We start from the raw sequence: 21,131 nt of genomic DNA on the forward strand, positions 1-21,131 counted from the left end.
AAACACGACGAGTTGAGTTTTTACCAAAAAGTTATATTTTGGTTTCATCTGACCATATGACATTCTCCCAATCCTCTTCTGGATCATCCAAATGCACTCTAGCAAACTTCAGACGGGCCTGGACATGTACTGGCTTAAGCAGGGGGACACGTCTGGCACTGCAGGATTTGAGTCCCTGGCGGCATAGTGTGTTACTGATGGTAGGCTTTGTTACTTTGGTCCCAGCTCTCTGCAGGTCATTCATTCTTTTTAAGTGGGAGAACTTGCACAATTGGTGGCTGACTAAATACTTTTTTTCCCCACTGTATGACACCAGTATTCAAACGTACCGTTAATACCGTTCATTTGGTTACATACATTTCTGTTAAAGCATATATTAACTACAGTCATTTGGACTTCTCATTCTCGGAGTGGAAATCTGCTACACTTGTGAGAAATACGTTTTTGTTTATTTCATAACCATCATTTACGAGATCTGTCCAAAAAAATTTATATTGTCTTTTGTTTGGCGTGCTCCATGTGAGCAATGAGCATGTGTCTGGTTTCTTTATCCTGTTTAGGGAGCCTGAGGACGCATAGAAGTACCTGGCCTGCTGCTCGTAAATGTAGGAAAGTGTTTTTTTAACATCCATTGTGAATGACAATATATTAGAACTATAGTTCCTCACAGTAAGCTATTTGAAAAGTACATTATTGAAATGAAACTGTTCCACAAAAACGCACATAAGAAAATCATAACTGGCACGCAGAACAGTAGAATAAATTGTAAGCTTCCCCAATCTTGAAACTCATGCGCCGCCTATGAAGTCTTTATAAAATAATTTCACGTCCCTGGTCAGATTTTGCCTATAGGATGCATTGCATCCTCTTACTTTGAAGCAAGGTAAAACATGCCTCACGATATGAAATAAAACATTCAGGTTTCAAACAATTACGTATGTTTTCAAAGTGCATACTGCCTCCAGCTCACATTGTAAAGTGGTGGGTGACACGCTGATAACCTGTTGCATGCACTTGAATGGGAGGCGTGCTTCAATGAACAGTTGACAAAATAAAAATATTAGTTCATTTTAATCGTGCACCAAAACTATTTTTAACATGCGATTGCATTTTGAATTGTCGCGCAATGAACGGGCTTATAAAAGCATGTTTTTTCCGCAGCAGCAAATCAGCTGGGAGATGCAGGAGAAATCCCACTCAGGAATGGCTCTGTATGCTGTGCGCGTCTCAAAGTTGTGTTGGAAAAATAAGATAAGCTTACATTATGACTAACGGAAATACAGGCCAATTTAATTCCACTAAATTATGCAAATTAAACTATAGACCGATAAGCATGACGGTCAAATGTATTTACATCAACATCAATGAATAAACAGGATTTATTTTCTCCCGGTCATTTTGGCCGGCAACAGATTTATTTAAAAATCACCTTTTCATTTTTATTTTTAAAAAAAATCGCCTTTTCATTCAGCTGAAGCCGGCAATTGCCAGCTAAAGGAAACCCTGTGTGACGTGTACCACAGACTGCACAGCACACACTTAACAGCAGCAGTGCAGCATTGCCATTGACTAGCCTAGCTAAAAACACAATGTTTCATAACCGTCATCTAAAATCGAATCCATCCCATGCACGTCTGGATTCTATTGTAGTAATACTGTGAATCTGGGTTCACTGAATGATAGCAATCTGAAACATGTTTTTTCCCCTCTTGTTTTTTTTATACCTCACCTGAAAAACTGGCTCTGGCAATGCAATTGCAACAGGGTCAAAATGTGAAATGTCAAGAGGTGAAGGCACGGTATACTTACGTTTAGATTTAGCCTAGGCTTTAGGCTACATTTGAACTAGAGACAAAAGAAGTGGTCAATCCTACACCTCTTAAGCCTATATCTAACTTGTAGATAGACTAGCCGAGATAATGATATGACGGTGAGAGCCACGGCAAGGCACGTTAAGGCAGAGTAAGGAAGGAGTGAGGGCTTATCAGAGGAGCTGACCCACTTTGCGGGCTGCATACTGAGCAGCGCGGCTGGTTGACGTCAATGCTCCCAACAGCCCAGGGGCTTGCTACGTGTGGAGGGTGGGCTGCGCAATGTCGCGCCGAGCACCGATCACTCTGTGTCCTAAATGGATCCCTATTCCCTATTAAGTGCACTACTTTTGAGCAGGGCTCTGGTCAAAAGTAGTGCACTACATTAAGAATAAAGTGTAATTTGGGATTTAGACACTAGACTACTTCCTGTTCCATATATTAGCCTAACGCGTCTACTCACACAGGGGGGCTCTAAGTTAGCTAGTAGCCGAAAGTGGTTGTGTGTTTATAATGAGGGATAATTCGATGTGTCCTTGTGCAAGTTGATAGTGCATAGCTCAGCTTACTATGGTGATTTATACAGCTGGGGGACAGTGTGTGTGGTTGAGTATCACCCTGTCTGCGGTACAAAGGCATGCATGTTGGCCATATCAAATGGCTTTCACCACTGGGGGGGTGAAGTGGAGGATGAATGAGGGGGTGGCTGAATGATAATATAACAGCTGCACCTTGAACATGTTATTCTGTGTAGCGGGTGGCCTTTCAGCTTGGTCCATTAACAATAAAACAAGACCGTGTAATAGTATGGGTGAAGAGGGGTGTGGTGGCGAGCAGTGCGCCACTGTGATCAAATGTTGTTTGTTGCAGCAGCAGAACCAATCCACATAAGAGGCTTCCTGATAAGTGCATGATCTGGCTGCTTCTCAGAACACTCTCACACACACACACACACACACACGCTCTTTGAAGTGGAAACATAAAGGCAACACCCCCCGCTGCCTGGCACTTGGGTGACCTTTCCTTGATTGACCATCAACCACCACAGCACTACGGAGCTTCTGAGAGACTGACCACCCGGGCAGTTCTGGGTATACAAAAGGAGACCTTTAAAAAAGGGGGACTAGTGTGGCATTGCATCCTCTTATTTGAGGATGAAACATGAACCACACAATGTCCTTCGGTGAGGTAAAACAAGGGGTTAAATATCACTGGGGGATATTTATCTGTCTCTCTGTGCAGTGAGTCTCTTTTTAGTCCAGAGAGACTAGAACAAAATGACAATAAACATCCTCATCTATGCCAAGCAAAGCCTGATGTATTTGTAATCCTAGGTTAATGTAGTTTTCACTGGTCCATTTCCCAAAATAAGTACACCTTTCCCAACAATTGGATCTGAGTCATTGTGGTGGCAATAATGCCTTTGGTAATTATAACAACCACCCACCACCTTCTCTTACATCCAGAGAGAGACAAACTGGGTTGTGTTCATTAGGCATCAAATGGAACAAAACTGACTAAAACCGAGGAGGGACTACAGGGACTCATTTTCATTTTCAGTTGAAAAACGTTTGGAAACGGTTTCCATTCCTGCCCTAATGAACACGGCCAAGGAAGGGAAGACAGGCTTCTTAGGAAGCCCCAGCCAAGTCGCTCTCTCCATCAGTCACTGTCCGGACTAGCCTAGATCTAACACCCCCGGAGCAGGAACGCGGGGACTCTGGGCATGCGCACATCGTGTAACCGTGTCTGACAAACATCTCAGAACACTCCTTCTCGCCCAGCCCTCTCCCAGATGCTCGATGACATTTTCACCGGCCCGCTCAAAATGCCATCTTACTGATATTGCAACAACAGCCCGGGGCTCTGTGCAGTACGGACTAGCTTCAGCTCCTGCTTCCCTCATCTAGCTAGGGGGCTTTGGTCACCTCTCAACACAGTGCAAATGGCCTGCGCTGGTAGTTAGACATTTCAGAACTAAACCGTTGCTGAGGTCATTGCTCCTGGCCATGTAATCCAACAGCAATGTTCTGATCAAAACAAGTTGTGAAGTTGTTCTCACTGCAATATAAAAATACTTGGTTTACAGTTTCTAGACCTATGTCGATTTACAGGTTCTTCACGACTTCGTTAACATGAAACTCTTTCTCTACACAAGGTCTTCTCATATAGTCCATCCCACTGGCAATTCCAAGATTATTCTTAGTGTTTCAGGGGAACCTAAGAGTAGGGTTGCAAAATTCAGGTAACTTTGGCCAAAACTCCAAAGATTATGGGGTCAGGAAAAAACACAGACAAAACTTCTGGCTTTACTGCACCAACCGCCTACCTGCTATCTTGATGTTCATATGTCCGTCCAGTAGCAGGTTCTCAGCCTTCAGGTCTCGGTGGACTATGTTGCGGTTGTGGCAGTACTCCACCGCTGACAGGATCTGCCAGAACTTGTGCCGCGCTTCCAGCTCGCTCAGTCGCCCGTGTTTGGCCAGGTAGTCTAGAGAGGGGAGAGGGTTAGGGTTAGAGTCATATACATTCAGCTGGCTTACATTCAAAATCAGGGGTGGCTAGGATGCATAGGCCTCAAACATGTAGTGGCGCAGTGGTCTAAGGCGCCGCATCGCAGTGCTAACTGTGCCACTAGAGATCCTGGTTCGAATCCAGGCTCTGTCGCAGCCGGCCGCGACCGGGAGACTCATGGGCGGTGCACAATTGGCCCAGCGTCGTCAAGGGTAGGGGAGGGAATGGCCGGCAGGGATGTAGCTCAGTTGATAGAGCATGGCGTTTGCAATGCCAGGGTTGTGGGTTCGATTCCCACGGGGGGCCAGTATAAAAAAATATATATGTATTCACTAACTGTAAGTCGCTCTGGATAAGAGCGTCTGCTAAATGACTAAAATGTAAATGTAAAATGTAGGCCTATGTGTGCGCCAAGTCTTCTACCTAGCTAAGGTTTGCTAAACTACACATATTAGACCAAATCAAATCTGTGTGACTAATGGAATCCCCACTCTGCTCATGCCTGAACAGTAAATCGGCTAGTACAATTCCATTTGGGTTTGTTTAGCCATATCCATGTTTGTAGAGTACAATCACATAGTGGCATGGAACACCTCAGCTCTCTCAACTACTCTTACAGTATCCACCCTTCCCCTGACAGAGGACAGGACAGTGATGATCCACAATAAGGAGCCTGGCCTGTGATTCTGTGGTCGGGTCGGGGAGCAGAGTAAACATCCCCCCGCATGGACGTAATCATGCGGTCAGTCACCACACCCAGGAGTGCTGGGTCAGCCCCCGGCCAGCCAAGCTCACAGACCTAGCCCTAACAGGCCCAACTAAACGCAGACACTGCTCCGCTGGGCAGTGACAAACACATTATAGCCTATGCCTACTGTAATACACAGAAAACAGAATACATTGAAAATGAAGGGATTGGCCAACTTATTTCCTCATCAGCTAACTAGGAGGGAGGTTAATCAGAACTGGCCTGTTGTTTGTGCATGAGCATATAAGAGGGCGAGTGAGGGAAGGAGCGAGCGAGTCAGAAAGAGCCAAGATGACCTAACTCCAACGTCCCTGGCTGCTGCAATGTCGTGCAAAGAGCTGTATCACACTATTCTGTTCTGACCCCTATGCTGCCTCTCTGAGGGACAAACGGGAGGAAACTATTTGGGCCACAGACCCTTTTCCTGAGACAAATGCAAACATTTGGAATCTATTTCGGGCTTGGCTTATCTTGTTTTGGTTGACTTTAAGAGGGAAACACAACAACTAGAATAGTCTACAAAAATAAATAAAAAAATACATTTAAACGTCCATCTCTAAAGATCATGGAGCCATCATGGCTCGATTCTGTTGATATTTCTTTAAATCAGTATTCAGTGATGATGATAGTCTACGCGGGTGCACGCACACAAACACATTCTTGGCGCTGTATAATCCACACTGAATTCCCTATCCAAGCTGTAGCAGAGCACCAAGTCTGGGACCAAAAGGCTCCTTAACAGCTTCTACCCCCAAGCCATAAGACTGCTGAACAGTTAATCAAATGGTGCAAATAAGCATTTCACGGTAAGGTCTATACCTGTTGTATTCGGTGCATGTGACAATGTAGTTGTTTTTTTGTAACCATCCGCAAATGCCAAATCAAATAAAACTCGTTACGACTTCCTCCCGCCAATTACAACCTTCTAATCCTGCAGGCCCATGAACAGATATAAATGGGGGAGAGAATTAATAATTCCTAATTCATCGTTTCCCATCCAGCCTCAACAGCCTCTGGGGAACACTTATCATGGCGGCCTCCACACCTCCAACCAGCAGGCAGCCATGCATGCAGCTCTGTATTTCACACCCTCGCATAGAATGGAGAGAGAGAGACGACGAGGAATGAGCACCCATATCCCGCTACAGTACAAGGGCAAAATTACGTTCAAGACATTTCAACGATCCAAAACGTTTCAGGTGACCAACCAGAGTTCGGGTTTTTAGAGTCCGAGTCATTTCAAGTCATTTAGGCGGGCCGATGTTCCGCACAATAACACTGTCAACCATCCTGTGCTCAAACGAGAAAGGTCTGGATAAAGATGGAGCAAGGGCAATAGCAAGCATTAAGCTGAATCATAATTTACTCATATACATATATAGATTCATCATGCAAATGGAAATGCATTAAGGTCAAGTTCCAGGAAATGGACATTATAGCCGGACAGTACAATAGTTCTGATGAAATGTTTAACTTCAGAGGAAATGAGAAAAACATGACACTGATTAGAGAGGGTGCCACATTCCATATGGTTACCCCTCTTGACGGAGGCTTCTCTTTGTGGCGTGTCGCTAATCAAAAAAAGGCACTTGGCTTGGCATGGGAATGTGGCGAGGTGCTCTGAATAGAGAGACTGGGTGGGCTAGGGCTGCTGCAGCTACAACACAGCTATGTGATAAACCTCTGCATACACTGAGTAGTAGGTCTACCGCGGCCTCTTGACCTATAGTACCTAACCAATCCCTCGCTAGAGAAAGTCTGGACTTTGGATCCTGGATACCTGTTTGGCTGGAATTAGCTGACACTATGACATTGGACAATATAAGTGTTGTTTACTGTGCTACATACTATATATATCGCATTGAAATAGACATTATGAGAAATACAATATAGGGGTTGACATGATTTTTGAATGACTACCCCTTCCTCTGTCCCCCATACATACATACAACATCTGTAAGGTCCCTCAGTCAAGTACTGAATTTCAAGCACAGATTCAACAACAAAGACCAGGGACCTTTTCGAAAGCCTCATAAAGAATGGCAGTGATTGGTAGATAGGTAACAATAATAAATCAGACATTGAGAATATCTCTTTTTGCATGGTGAAGTTAATAACTATGCTGTGGATGATGTATTAAACCACCCAGACACATCAAAGATACAGTCGTCCTTCTGAACTGAGCTGCAGGACAGGAAGGAAACTGCTCAGGGATGTCACCATGAGGCCATTGGGGATTTTAAAACAGCTTCAGAGTTCAATGGCTGTGATGGGAGAAAACTGAGGATGGATCAGCAACTTTGTAGTGACGCCACAATAATGACATAAATAAGAGTGAAAAGGAGGAAGCCTGTACAGAAAAGAATAACAATTATACAGAATAAAAATATTCTATAACATGCATATGTATGGAATAAGGCACTAAAGTAATACTGCAAAAAAAAAACACAGGAAATGAATACACCTTTTGGCCTAAATGCAAAGCCTTATGTTTGGGGCAAATCCAAAACAATACTCAGCCCCCTTATTTTCAAACAGGGAAAAGAAATGGGATGGAGCTAAGCACAGGCAAAATCCTAGAGGAAAACCTGCTTCAGTCTGCTTTATACCAGACACTGGGAGAGGATTTCACCTTTCAGCAGGATAATAACCTACAACACAAGGCCAAATCTACACTGGAGTTGCTTACCAAGAAGACAGCGAATGTTCCTGAGTGGCCAAGTTACAGTTTTGACTTAAATCTGCCTGAAAATCTATGGCATGACTTCAAAATGGCTGTCCAGCCATGATCCCCAACACTTCACAGAGCTTGAAGAATTCTGAAAATAATAAATGGGCAAATATTACACAACACAGGTGTGCAAAGCTCTCATGAGGGGGGGGGGGGTGAATGATGAATCACAGGTCCATGACAGGGTGTTAAAAACAATTAGGAAAATGCTCAGAAGAGCACCGTGTTCCAGTTCTGTTGGGGAGATGTGTAATCTCTTAACAGCCGCTAAGGTTTTGAAGAGATAGGAGAGCCGAGCGAGAGCATGACCCGGCGTCTGTACATTTCTGCACTGGCCGGCATCCAGACTGCCAAGCAAGGAGGAGCCTGCCCACTGAAGGGCAATAACTACTCTCTCCTTCTCTCGCTCTATCCCTCCTTCAACGTCTCAGCTCCAAATGTATTTTCCTGAAACTTAATGCTGAAGAAAAGACGCACCCATAGGCTACACAACACTACCTAGTATGCCCCAGGTCAAATCAGCCAGCAAAGAGATGATACTAGTGTCAGCCAGGTGAGTAAACAGTGTAGCCAAGCCTTTTCAGGTCAGACAAAAAACACTCGATACCTACTGAGTAACAGAAGAAAAAATATTATAGACCCAACTATTGCAGCGGCCAATAGAAGTTGACAGGCAAAATGAATCTCGCCGGGGCACTCTCTCAAGAAGACAGATGTGTTTAGGCCTAGTCAACAAAACCCACCCACCCACTCTCCTGCAATGTCCTACATTTTTTCACCCCCTTTCCATATTCAAATTGACATCCCCTTGCTCTCTCCCCCTCTTCTCTGCCTGGCGGTTCTGTTCTGCCGCTCCTCCTCATTATTTGTGGTTGACCCAATTTTTCCAGGTCGGATCCACTCCTGCAGCGCTGGGTGGGTGGGTGGGTGAGGCTGACGAGCCAGCAGACAGGTTGGCATGGCTGCTTTCACTGTGTCTGGCCCACCACCCTGCCAGACTCAAACTCCACAGGGTTGGGATGGATGGATCTTAGAAATAGACCTTTTGGAACTGTTTAAGTCAATGACTTGTCTAGGAATGTCCGTTCTAGTAATTCTAATTCTATGGGATGGACAGACAGACTAGATCTGCTCCCAGACAGCTAGCTAGCTGACACTCAGAGTCTGGGACAAAGCTGGATGGACACCGACCGAGAGCAGCAGGCTTATAAAAAGGACTTCTAAGCAGTGATAACTGCTAGATGGGTGAAGTGCTTTCTTGTGATTGGGTAAAGAACTGTAGCTTCACAAAGCCACAAAAAACAGACGCTACTTGACAGCCAGCAACTCAGTCAAGTTTCACAAATGTAGCTTGGTGGATCTTTAGATTGATGTTAAGTGGAAGGGATGTCTGTTTATAGTGGAAGAAAACAGAACATTATAATCCTGTTTACCTACGTCAGCTATTGTGCTGCTTGCTGGTGTCTGTCAATCTCAGTGATGATGTTGATGAGACGGCATATAAATGCATTATTTAACCATATTACATTGCACAATCAGGACTTACAGCACAATAAGTGGGGCCAAAATGGTTCTGTAATACCTAGACATGATCCGCGATGCAATCTAAGGATTCTCTGAAATGAGGTTACCCAATGTACTGTCCACCCTTCAGTAGGGTACTGTTGGAGCGCTGCATTGATTAACTACCAAGCCCAGTCTATTTCTATCATAATGGACTTGTAGTGGGCTGATCGCAAGACAAGTTCTCCAGGCGCCACAGAAGCCAATACAGCCCTGGAAAGAGTCCCAAACGGCACCCTATTCCCTATGTAGTGCACTAATTTTGACCTGAGCCCTATGGGCTTCCCTATGGGCCCTGGTCAAAAGAAGTGCACTGAAGAGAGAATAGGGTGTCAGGAACAGTGTCAGGTCTGAGCTTGGCCCTGGCATAACCCAGGTACGGGGAGACCCAGAGTGTCAAACACAGTTTGTTTATTTAGTGCAGTATCGCTGCTTTGTGCACACACACGTGATGACCATCCAAATGAAGTCATCAACCACTTGATGAGAATCATTGCCACATTTCCCTCCTCCTGACCCTCTGTAAACATACATTACTCTGACTAGGCAAAATCACACAAGCCCTAAGTAGTGAGTGTGTGCGTAAGAACCAATCAAATGGAACAAGAAAAATACCTGTCACATACAGTGCCTTCAGAAAGTATTCACACCACAGGACTTTTTCCACATTTTGTCAAGTTACAGCCTGAATTTAAAATGTATTTTTTGTGTCACTGGCCTACACACAATACCCCATAATGACAGAGTGGAACTATGTTTTTAGAAATGTTTACAAATTAATTAAAAATTAAAATCTGAAATGTATTCAACCTCTTTGTTATGGCAAGCCTAAATAAGTTCAGGAGTAAAAATGTGCTTAACAAGTCACATAATAAATTGCATGGACTCCGTGTGCAATAGTGTTTAACATGATTTCTGAATGACAACCTAATCTCTGTACCCCACGCATACAATTATCTGTAAGGTCCCTCAGTCGAGCAGTGAATTTCAAACACAGATTCAACCACAAAGACCAAGGAAGTTTTCCAATGCCTCGCAAAGAAGGGCACACATTGATAGATGGGTAAAAATAAAATGGGTAAAAATAAAAAAGCAGATATTGAATATTCCTTTGAGCATGGTGAAGTTTTTACTTACACTTTGGATGGTGTATCAATATACCCAGTCACTACAAAGATACAGCCGTCCTTCCTAACTCAGTTGCCGGAGGGGAAGGAAACGGCTCAGGGATTTCACCATGAGGCCAATGGTAATTTCAAAACAGTTTCAGAGTTTAATGTCTGTGATAGGAGAAAACTGAGGATGGATCAACAACATTGTAGTTACTCCACAACACTAACCTAAAATCAGTGAAAAGAAGGAAGCCTGTACAAAATATTCCAAAACGTGCATCCTGTTTCCAATAAGGCACTAAAGCAAAACTGCTAAAAATGTGGCAAAGAAATTAACTTTATGTCCTGAATACAAAGAGTTATGTTTCGGGCACTCTTCATATTATCAAGCACGGTGGTGGCTGCATCATGTTATGGGTATGCTTGTCATTGGCAAGGACTAGGGAGTTTTGTAGGATAAAAAGAATAGAGCTAAGCACAGGCAAAATCCTAGAGGAAAACCTGGTTCAGTCTGCTTTCCAACAGACACTGGGAGACAAATTCACAAACCTAAAACACAAGGCCAAATATACACTGGAGTTGCTTACCAAGACGATATTGAAAGTTTCTGAGTGGCCTAGTTACAGTGTGGATTTAAATCTGCTTGAAAATCTATGGCAAGACTTTAATGGTTGTCTAGCAATGATCAACTACCAACTTGACAGAGCTTGAAGAATTTTCAAAAGAATAATGTGCAAATATTGTAAAATCCAGGTGTGCAAAGCTGTTAGAGATTTCCCAGAAAGACTCACAGCTCTAATCGCTGCCAAAGGTAATTCAAACATGTATCGACTCAGGGGGTTGAACACTTATGTAATCAAGATATACAGTGCCTTTGGAAAGTATTCAGATCCCTTGACTTTTTCCACATTTTGTTACAGCTTATTCTAAAATGGATTAAATAAATAAAAATCTCAATCTACACACAATACCCCATAATGACAAAGCGAAAACAGATTAGTAATTTTTGCAAATGTATAAAAAATTAAGAAAACGAAATACCTTATTTACATAAGTATTCAGACCCTTTGCTATGAGACTCGAAATTGAGCTATGGTGCATCCTGTTTCCATTGATCATCCTTGAGATGTTTCTACAACTTGATTGGTAAATTCAAATGATTGGACATGAATTGGAAAGGCACATATAAAGGTCCTACAGTTGACAGTGCATGTCAGAGCAAAAACCAAGCCATGAGGTCAAAGGAATTGTCCGTAGAGCTCCGAGACAGGATTGTGTTGAGGCACAGATCTGGGGAAGGGTACCAAAAAATGTCTGCAGCATTGAAGGTCCCCAAGAACACAGTGTCTCCATCATTCTTAAATGGAAGAAGTTTGGAACCACCAAAACTCTTCCTAGAGCTGGCCGCCTGGCCAAACTGAGCAATCGGGGGAGAAGGGCCTTGGTCAGGGAGGTGACCAAGAACCTGATGGTCAATCTGACAGAGCTCCAGAGTTCCTCTGTGGAGAACCATCTCTGCAGCACTTCACCAAATCAGGCCTTTATAGTAGAGTGGCCAGACGGAAGACACTCCTCAGTAAAAGGCACATGACAGCCCGCTTGGAGTTTGCCAAAAGGCACATAAAGACTCTCAGACCATGAGAAACAAGATTCTCTGGTCTGATGAAACCAAGATGGAACTCTTTGACCTGAATGCCAAACGTCACGTCTGGAGGAAACCTGGCACCATCCCTACGGTGAAGCATGGTGGTGGCAGCATCATGCTGTGGGGATGTTTTTCAGTGTAAGGGACTGGGATACTAGTCAGGATCGAGGCAAAGATGAACGGAGCAAAGTACAGAGAGATCCTTGATGAAAACCTGCTCCAGAGTGCTCAGGACCTCAGACTGGGGTGAAGGTTCACCTTCCAACAGGACAACGACCCTAAGCACACTGCCAAGACAACGCATGGGTGGCTTCGGGACAACTCTCTGAATGTCCTTGAGTGGCCCACCCAGAGCCCAGACTTGAACCCAATCGAACATCTCTGGAGAGACCTGAAAATAGCTGTGCAGCAACGCTCCCCATCCAACCTGACAGAGATTGAGAGGATCTGCAGAGAAGAATTGGAGAAACTCCCCAAATAAAGTTGTGCCAAGCTTGTAGCGTCATACCCAAGAAGACTCAACGCTGTAATTGCTGGCAAAGGTGTTTCAACAAAGTACTGAGTAAAGGGTCTGAATACTTATGTAAATGTGATATTACAGTTAATTTTTTTATAAATTTGCAAAAATGTATAAAAACCAGTTTTTGTTTTTGTCAGTATGGGGTAGTGTGTGTAGATTGATGAGGGGGGAAAACATTTTTTTGAATCAATTTCAGAATAATGCTGTAACGTAACAAAATGTGGAAAAAGTCAAGGGGTCTGAATACTTTCTGAATGCACTGTATTAGTGTTTTATTTTGTATAAAAAAATTGTAAAAACAAAAATGTTTGACATTTTCTTCCACTGACGTATTTTGTTTAGATTCTTGTAAAAAAAAATATAATCCCACCTTTTAACACAACAAAATGTGGAAAATGTGGAGGGGTGTGAATACTTTCTGAAAGCACTGTACTTCTGCCTTCTACAGCAAAAATATATGCCTGCCCTCATGTTTGCAGCTCTATCATGGACAAGCAAAAAAAAAAAAAAAAAAGAGCACTCTGTGCACCGTCATTGGGCATGGATAAGGCAGACAACTTTGCTGAGGGCCCTGCGTCCCTTCACTTTGTTCACGGGTAAAGAAATGTTATCCTTCATGTGTCAAGCAAGCACTCCCTTTTGCTCCCTCTATAAAATGCTGCTTACAGTGGGGAGAACAAGTATTTGATACACTGCCAATTTTGCAGGTTTTCCTACTTACAAAGCATGTAGAGGTCTGTAATTTTTATCATAGGTACACTTCAACTGTGAGAGACGGAATCTAAAACAAAAATCCAGAAAATCACATTGTATGATGTTTAAGTAATTAATTTGCATTTTATTGCATGACATAAGTATTTGATACATCAGAAAAGCAGAACTTAATATTTGGTACAGAAACCTTTGTTTGCAATTACAGAGATCATACGTTTCCTGTAGGTCTTGACCAGGTTTGCACACACTGCAGCAGGGATTTTGGCCAAATCCTCCATACAGACCTTCTCCAGATCCTTCAGGTTTCGGGTTGTCACTGGGCAATATGGACTTTCAGCACCCTCCAAAGATTTTCTATTGGGTTCAGGTCTGGAGACCGGCTAGGCCACTCCAGGACCTTTAGATGCTTCTTACGGAGCCACTCCATAGTTGCCCTGGCTGTGTGTTTTGGGTCGTTGTCATGCTGGAAGACCCAGCCACGACCCATCTTCAATGCCAGCCACGACCCATCTATTTCTAAAACAATTATAAGTCTATCATTTTAATGGTAGGTTTATTTGAACAGTGAGAGACGGAACAAAGAAATCCAGAAAAACGCATGTCAAAAATGTTATAAATTGATTTGCATTTTAATGAGGGAAATAAGTATTTGACCCCCTCTCAATGAGAAAGATTTCTGGCTCCCAGGTGTCTTTTATACAGGTAACGAGCTGAGATTAGGAGCACACTCTTAAAGGGAGTGCTCCTAATCTCAGTTGTTACCTGTATAAAAGACACCTGTCCACAGAAGCAATCAATCAGATTCCAAACTCTCCACCATGGCCAAGACCAAAGAGCTCTCCAAGGATGTCAGGGACAAGATTGTAGACCTACACAAGGCTGGAATGGGCTACAAGACCATCGCCAAGCAGCTTGGTGAGAAGATGACAACAGTTGGTGCGATTATTCGCAAATGGAAGATACACAAAATAACTGTCAATCTCCCTCAGCCTGGGGCTCCATGCAAGATCTCACCTCGTGGAGTTGCAATGATAATAATAATAATATGATCATGAGAACGGTGAGGAATCAGCCCAGAACTACACGGGAGGATCTTGTCAATGATCTCAAGGCAGCTGGGACCATAGTCACCAAGAAAACCATTAGTAACACACTACGCCGTCATTGATTAAAATCCTGCAGCGCACGCAAGGTCCCCCTGCTCAAGCCAGCGCATGTCTAGGCCCGTCTGAAGTTTGCCAATGACCATCTGAATGATCCAGAGGAGGAATGGGAGAAGGTAATGTGGCCTGATGAGACAAAAATAGAGCTTTTTGGTCTAAACTCCACTCGCCGTGTTTGGAGGAAGAAGGATGAGTACAACCCCAAGAACACCATCCCAACCGTGAAGCATGGAGGTGGAAACATCATTATTTGGGGATGCTTTTCTGCAAAGGGGACAGGACGACTGCACCGTATTGAGGGGAGGATGGATGGGGCCATGTATGGCGAGATCTTGGCTAACATCCTCCTTCCCTCAGTAAGAGCATTGAAGATGGGTCGTGGCTGGGTCTTCCAGCATGACAACGACCCGAAACACACAGCCAGCCAACTAAGGAGTGGCTCCGTAAGAAGCATCTCAAGGTCCTGGAGTGGCCTAGCCAGTCTCCAGACCTGAACCCAATAGGAATTATTTGGAGGGAGCTGAAAGTCCGTATTGCCCAGCAACAGCCCCGAAACCTGAAGGATCTGGAGAAGGTCTGTATGGAGGAGTGGGCCAAAATCCCTGCTGCAGTGTGTGCAAACCTAGTCAAGACCTACAGGAAACGTATGATCTCTTTAATTGCAAACAAAGGTTTCTGTACCAAATATTAAGTTCTGCTTTTCTGATGTATCAAATACTTATGTCATACAATAAAATGCAAATTAATTACTTAAAAATCACAGTGTGATTTTCTGGATTTTTGTTTTAGATTCCATCTCTCACAGTTTAAATGTACCTATGATAAAAATTACAGACCTCTACATGCTTTGTAAGTAGGAAAACCTGCAAAATCGGCAGTGTATCAAATACTTGTTCTCCCCACTGTGTGTATATATATATATATATATATATGCGAGAAAAAGAAAAAAAAACATATGGGGGATTGGAGGTGATGCAGACAATTACATTGATGGAAGTTACAATCTATCTGCAATATTAAAGCTGATCTACCACCTAAAAAAAAAATATATATATATATATATATATATATATATATATATATATATATATATATATATATATATATATATATATATATATATATATATGTATATATATATATATGCAAATGGTGAGGAACTCAAGGGAACATTTAATAAAATCATCTCACAACAGGCGGAGGCATTCCTTTGCCCTACTAACTGTCCTTCAACAGACAATGAAGGAAGTGTTCCTTTTTGATTAAGCAAAAGCCTACCAGTAACATACAGTGCATTCGGAAAGTATTCAGAACCTTCGCCCCAGTCGGAGGTCCTGAGCGCTCTGGAGCAGGTTTTCATCAAGGATCTCTCTGCACTTTGCTCTGTTCATCTTTCCCTCTATCAAGACTAGTCTCCCAGTCCCTGCCACTGAAAAACATCCCCACAGCATGATGCTGCTGCCACCACGCTTCACCGTAGGGATGGTGCCAGGTTTCCTCCAGACGTGACGCTTGGCATTCAGGCCAAAGAGTTCAATCTTGGTTTCATCAGACCAGAGAATCTTGTTTCTCATGGTCAGAGTCCTTTAGGTGCCTTTTGGCAAACTCCAAACCGGTGTGCCTGGCACCCACTACCACAGGGGTTCCCTAACTTTTTCACTCAGGCCCCCCTTCCAGCATTGGGGCACATCCCACGCCCCCCCCTGCGTGCGTGCTACATGTATTTCTATGGGCATAAGCACTGTTCATGACACAAACTATTCACACCCCTCTTGTTGGAGGAGTGAAAATGTTGCAGGTTTAAAGCCTATTTCAAGCAATTCTGCACATTTTGTCATGGGCTGCAGAGAACATTTTGCAGTTTAAAGCTAATTGTCTTGCAATTCTATACATTTTGCCATGTATAATGTGTATTCATGTGATATTTGAGTGACTAAAACATTAAATAAAATCTATGGGCTAAAAAACATAGCTGACATGGGCTAGTTGATCTGGACATTTCTGACAAGTTATAAATTACTCTAAGGTATACAATGACTGACATGACAAGAGGAAATCTGATGATGCACTACCCAATTTTGAAATTGCACCTTGTGCATTCTACTATCACAACTTTCAAGAGTAAGTTGAAAGCCGGACAAAAATTAAAAGAGACCCCCACGCCCCCCCTTCGAGCGTGCAACACAGTTTGGGAACCACTGCACTACAATACCTCGTTCAAAGGCACTTCAATCTTTTGTCTTGCCAATTCACCCTCAATGGCACACTTACACAATCCATGTCTCAATTGTCTCAAGGCTTAAAAATCCTTCTTTAACATGTCCTTCATCTACACTGATTGAAGTGGCATCAATAACGGAGCATAGCTTTCACCTGGATTCACCTGGTCAGTCTATGTCATGGAAAGAGCAGGTGTTCATAATGTTTTGTACACTCAGTGTATAGTCTACAGCATGCAAGTAATATAACTAACAGGAGAGGAGAGGTGACAACACATTACAAAAGAGATTTATGCTAAAATTGTTTGACATTGTTTCCAGTCGGATACAAATTCACTTGGTACGTCTGTGTCACTTACCAAAAATCTCCCCGTTTTTGGCATACTCTGTCACCAAGTAGAGCATGTTCTTGGTCTCCATTACCTGTGAAAGATGGAAGGAAACGATGAGTAAGCAATAAGCACACAGCAAAACAGATCAAGACCAACCTCAGCAACGACCTTGGTGCTGTTAAGATGTAAATTCATCTGATAATCCTCGTGCATAGACTCCTGGAACAGTATTAGGCTGGCTGGCGTGGGTCTACTGAGAACAGCAGAACAGTCTTAATGAAAGGATCATCAAGAACAAATGAAAGAATGGGAACGATATTCTGTTCCATGGTTGAACGGCTCCTCTATTCCCAGTAGAGACGGTACTGATAGTACCAGCGGTGTGTGTGGGAGGTCACCAGAACTGCATCCCAAATGGCACCCTATTTCCTACGAAGTGCACTTCTTTTGACCAGGGCCCTATGGGAACTAGTACACTACATAGGGAGCCATTTGGGATGTATCCTAGAATTAGCCAAAGAAAACAAAGGGATGAATAGAGCTAAATTGAGAGAGAGGAAAAGAGATGCATTAATGAATCAGATACATTCACATAGAATTCCCACAAAGTGGTCATTTCATGTAAATTCCCATCTGGGCTAACTTACCCTTTCTGACCAATATGCCCCTATCTCCATGACTTTATCAAAAACCCTGTAGGGATAATCAATGTCACTTTTCCCAGTGCTTTACATAACATGTCAACCACATGGCACTTATTATCCAAATTCTGCCACAGTAATAATATAATAATATATAATAATAATAATTTAATAATAATAATATAATAATAATAATAATAAGCCATTTAGCAGACGCTTTTATCCAAAGCGACTTACAGTCATGCGTGCATACATTACTCTCAACGATGCAAATGGGGAAATTACATGGATTGTCCTCCTATGCAAATGTCAACATTATAGCCTACAACTTCTTTGTGTTGTTGTGAATGCTTGATGGGGACAAATAGGCCATATATTGATGAAGGTGGGGATGAGGAGTTTATTGGAAACAGTGAAGTGGCCGAAGCAAGAGGATGTGTGTGTGTGACTGTGGGAAACTTGGGCCTCTGAGTCCGCTGAGGGGGCATCCTGTGAAGCAAAGACCCCAAGACAAACTGAAGGGGGGGGGGGGGGGGGGGGGGGGGGGGGGGAGTTGGTCGTTTGGGGATGAGAGAGCGAGAAGAGAGTCGATGCCGAGCCTGCTGCCCTCTGTTTATGAGGTCTGAAAGGAAATGACTAATTGCCCCATGCAGTTTCAATGGAAGAGCTGTTGGAAATAATGATACACCGTGATTACACAGCAACGCCTGGACCCGAGCCATTTGGTTGTGTAATGATGAACTGCTATTCACATTCCCAAAGACCAAAGTGACCTAAAGTCTTATGTAATAAAGTGACGTCTGTGGTGGGCTTTTCGGGTTGACTAGTTGGACCTCTGATTGTAGAGCTTGACAGCTGAACATGGCTTTTCCCCCCTGCTATTAACACGAGAGGCTGAACCCTACAGCGCAGTTTGGATTAAATTTTGTTAAGCACCTTGACACATTGCTTGGAGAGGCGGAGGGTTGATTGGTTAGTCATTAATTCCGTCAGACGTCAGTTCTGATATCTATGAAGGCCAGGTAGATTGGAGATGTTTGCTCACCCATTAGAAAATGTCCTGAATGACCGTAGGCGTTGCAAATTTATACAAAAACCCAGAGGATCAAATAAAAAGGGAATGTATTTTGTATACTGGTGTTTCAAGAGGAGCGGTTTACCTGGTACAACTTGATGATATGCGGGTGGTCCAACATTTTCATGATCTGTACCTCCCGGTAGATCTTCTCCAGGTTCACAGCATCTAGTTGGCTCTTGTCAATGATTTTAATGGCAACCTGTGGAACACAGAATACAGTGATGAGTCCCTGGACAAAACGTTCAAAAATATTCCCTTGAGGTCCATTTGAGACAGAACTAGTCTGTTTGGTAACATCGCTAACAGACCAGACACTAACTAAAGTATATTAATCTACAGTGGAAGTTGGGAGAGTTATATTTGAGTGTTTCAGTGAAACGTGAGGGAGGCCCCGCTCTCTCACTTTCCCAGATGCTTAGTTAATTCTGATCTCCTTTGCATTATTGTAGCCTTTTCTGTAGCCTGTCAACTATGCGTCTGTCTATCCCTGTTCTCTCCTCTCCGCACAGGCCATACAAACGCTTCACACGGCGTGGCTGCTGCCACTCTAATCTGGTGGTCCCTGCGCGAACTCCACGTTCCAGGTCTCTGGTAGCCTCTGGAACCGCCGTTCTGCGGCCAACAAGGCAGAGTTCATCTCAGCCTATGCCACCCTCCAGTCCCTCGACTTCTTGGCGCTGACAGAAACATGGATTACCACAGAAAACACTGCTACTCCTACTGCTCTTTCCTCGTCTGATCATGTGTTCTCGCATACCCCGAGAGCATCTGGTCATCGCGGCGGTGGCACAGGAATCCTCATCTCTCCCAAGTGGACATTCTCTCTTTTCCCCCTGAACCATCTGTCTATCTCCTCATTTGAATTCCATGCTGTCACAGTCACTTGCCCATTCAAGCTTAACATCCTTGTCATTTATCGCCCTCCAGGTTCCCTTGGAGAGTTCATCAATGAGCTTGACGCCTTGATAAGTTCCTTTCCTGATGATGGCTCACCCCTCACAGTTTTGGGTGACTTTAACCTCCCTACGTCTGCCTTTGACTCATTTCTCTCTGCCTCCTTCTTTCCACTCCTTTCCTCTTTTGACCTCACCCTCACACCGTCCCCCCCTACTCACAAGGCAGGCAATACGCTTGACCTCATCTTTACTAGATGCTGTTCTTCTACTAATCTCACTGCAACTCCCCTCCAAGTCTCCAACCACTACTTTGTATCCTTTTCTCTCTCGCTCTCCTCCAACACTACTCACTCTGCCTCTACTCAGATGGTAATGTGCCGTCGCAACCTTCGCTCTCTCTCTCCCGCTACTCTCTCCTCTTCCTCTCATCTCTTCCCTCTGCTAAATCCTTCTCCCTCCAATCTCCTGATTCTGCCTCCTCAACCCTCCTCTCCTCCCTCTCTGAATCTTTTGACTCTCTATGTCCCCTATCCTCCCGGCCGGCTCGGTCCTCCCCTCCTGCTCCGTGGCTTGACGATTCATTGCGAGCTCACAGAACAGGGCTCCGGGCAGCCGAGCGGAAATGGAAGAAAACTAGACTCCCTGCGGACCTGTCATCTTTCCACTCCCTCCTCTCTACATTCTCTTCCTCCGTTTCTGCTGCTAAAGCCACTTTCTACCACTAAATTTCAAGCCTCTGCCTCTAACCCTAGGAAGCTCTTTGCCACCTTCTCCTCCCTGCTGTATGCTCCTCCTCCCCCTCCCTCCTCCCTCTCTGTGGATGACTTCGTCAACCATTTTGAAAAGAAGGTTGACGACATCCGATCCTCATTTATTAAGTCAAATGACACCGCTGGTCCTGCTCACACTGCCCTACCCTATGCTTTGACTTCTTTCTCCCCTCTCTCTCCAGATGAAATCTTGCGACTTGTGATGGCCGGCCGCCCAACAACCTGCCCGCTTGACCCTATCCCCTCCTCTCTTCTCCAGACCATTTCCGGAGACCTTCTCCCTTACCTCACCTAGCTCATTAACTCATCCTTGACCGCTGGCTATGTCCCTTTCATCTTCAAGAAAGCGAGAGTTGCACCCCTCCTCAAAAAACCTACACTCGATCCCTCCGATGTCAACAACTACAGACCAGTATCCCTTCTTTCTTTTCCTCCAAAACTCTTGAGCATGCCATCTATAGCCAACTCTCCTGCTATCTCTCTCAGAATGACCTTCTTGATCCAAACTAGTCAGGTTTCAAGACTGGTCATTCAACTGAGACTGCTCTTCTCTGTGTCACGGAGGCTCTCCGCACTGCTAGAGCTAACTCTCTCCTCTGCTCTCATCCTTCTAGACCTATCTGCTGCCTTTGATACTGTGAACCATCAGATCCTCCTCTCCACCCTCTCCGAGT

The 21,131-nt window shown here is 44.0% G+C and overlaps 1 protein-coding gene across 1 annotated transcript in view; it reads right to left on the reverse strand.

Moving 5' to 3' along the window:
• LOC311101878 (serine/threonine-protein kinase SIK2-like) overlaps positions 1-21,131 on the reverse strand; it is a 67,668-nt gene that overhangs the window by 33,630 nt on the left and 12,907 nt on the right. Inside the window, exons 2-4 of the mRNA XM_084143111.1 lie at positions 18,874-18,990; positions 17,100-17,163; positions 4,141-4,302 (exon numbers count right to left, since the gene is read on the reverse strand). Of these exons, the coding sequence (XP_083999237.1) occupies positions 4,141-4,302; positions 17,100-17,163; positions 18,874-18,990 (343 nt within the window). The remainder of the gene's footprint in view (positions 1-4,140; positions 4,303-17,099; positions 17,164-18,873; positions 18,991-21,131) is intronic.

The sequence above is a fragment of the Coregonus lavaretus genome (genome assembly GCF_964263955.1).
Source record: "Coregonus lavaretus genome assembly, chromosome: 26".
Lineage (NCBI taxonomy): Eukaryota > Metazoa > Chordata > Actinopteri > Salmoniformes > Salmonidae > Coregonus > Coregonus lavaretus.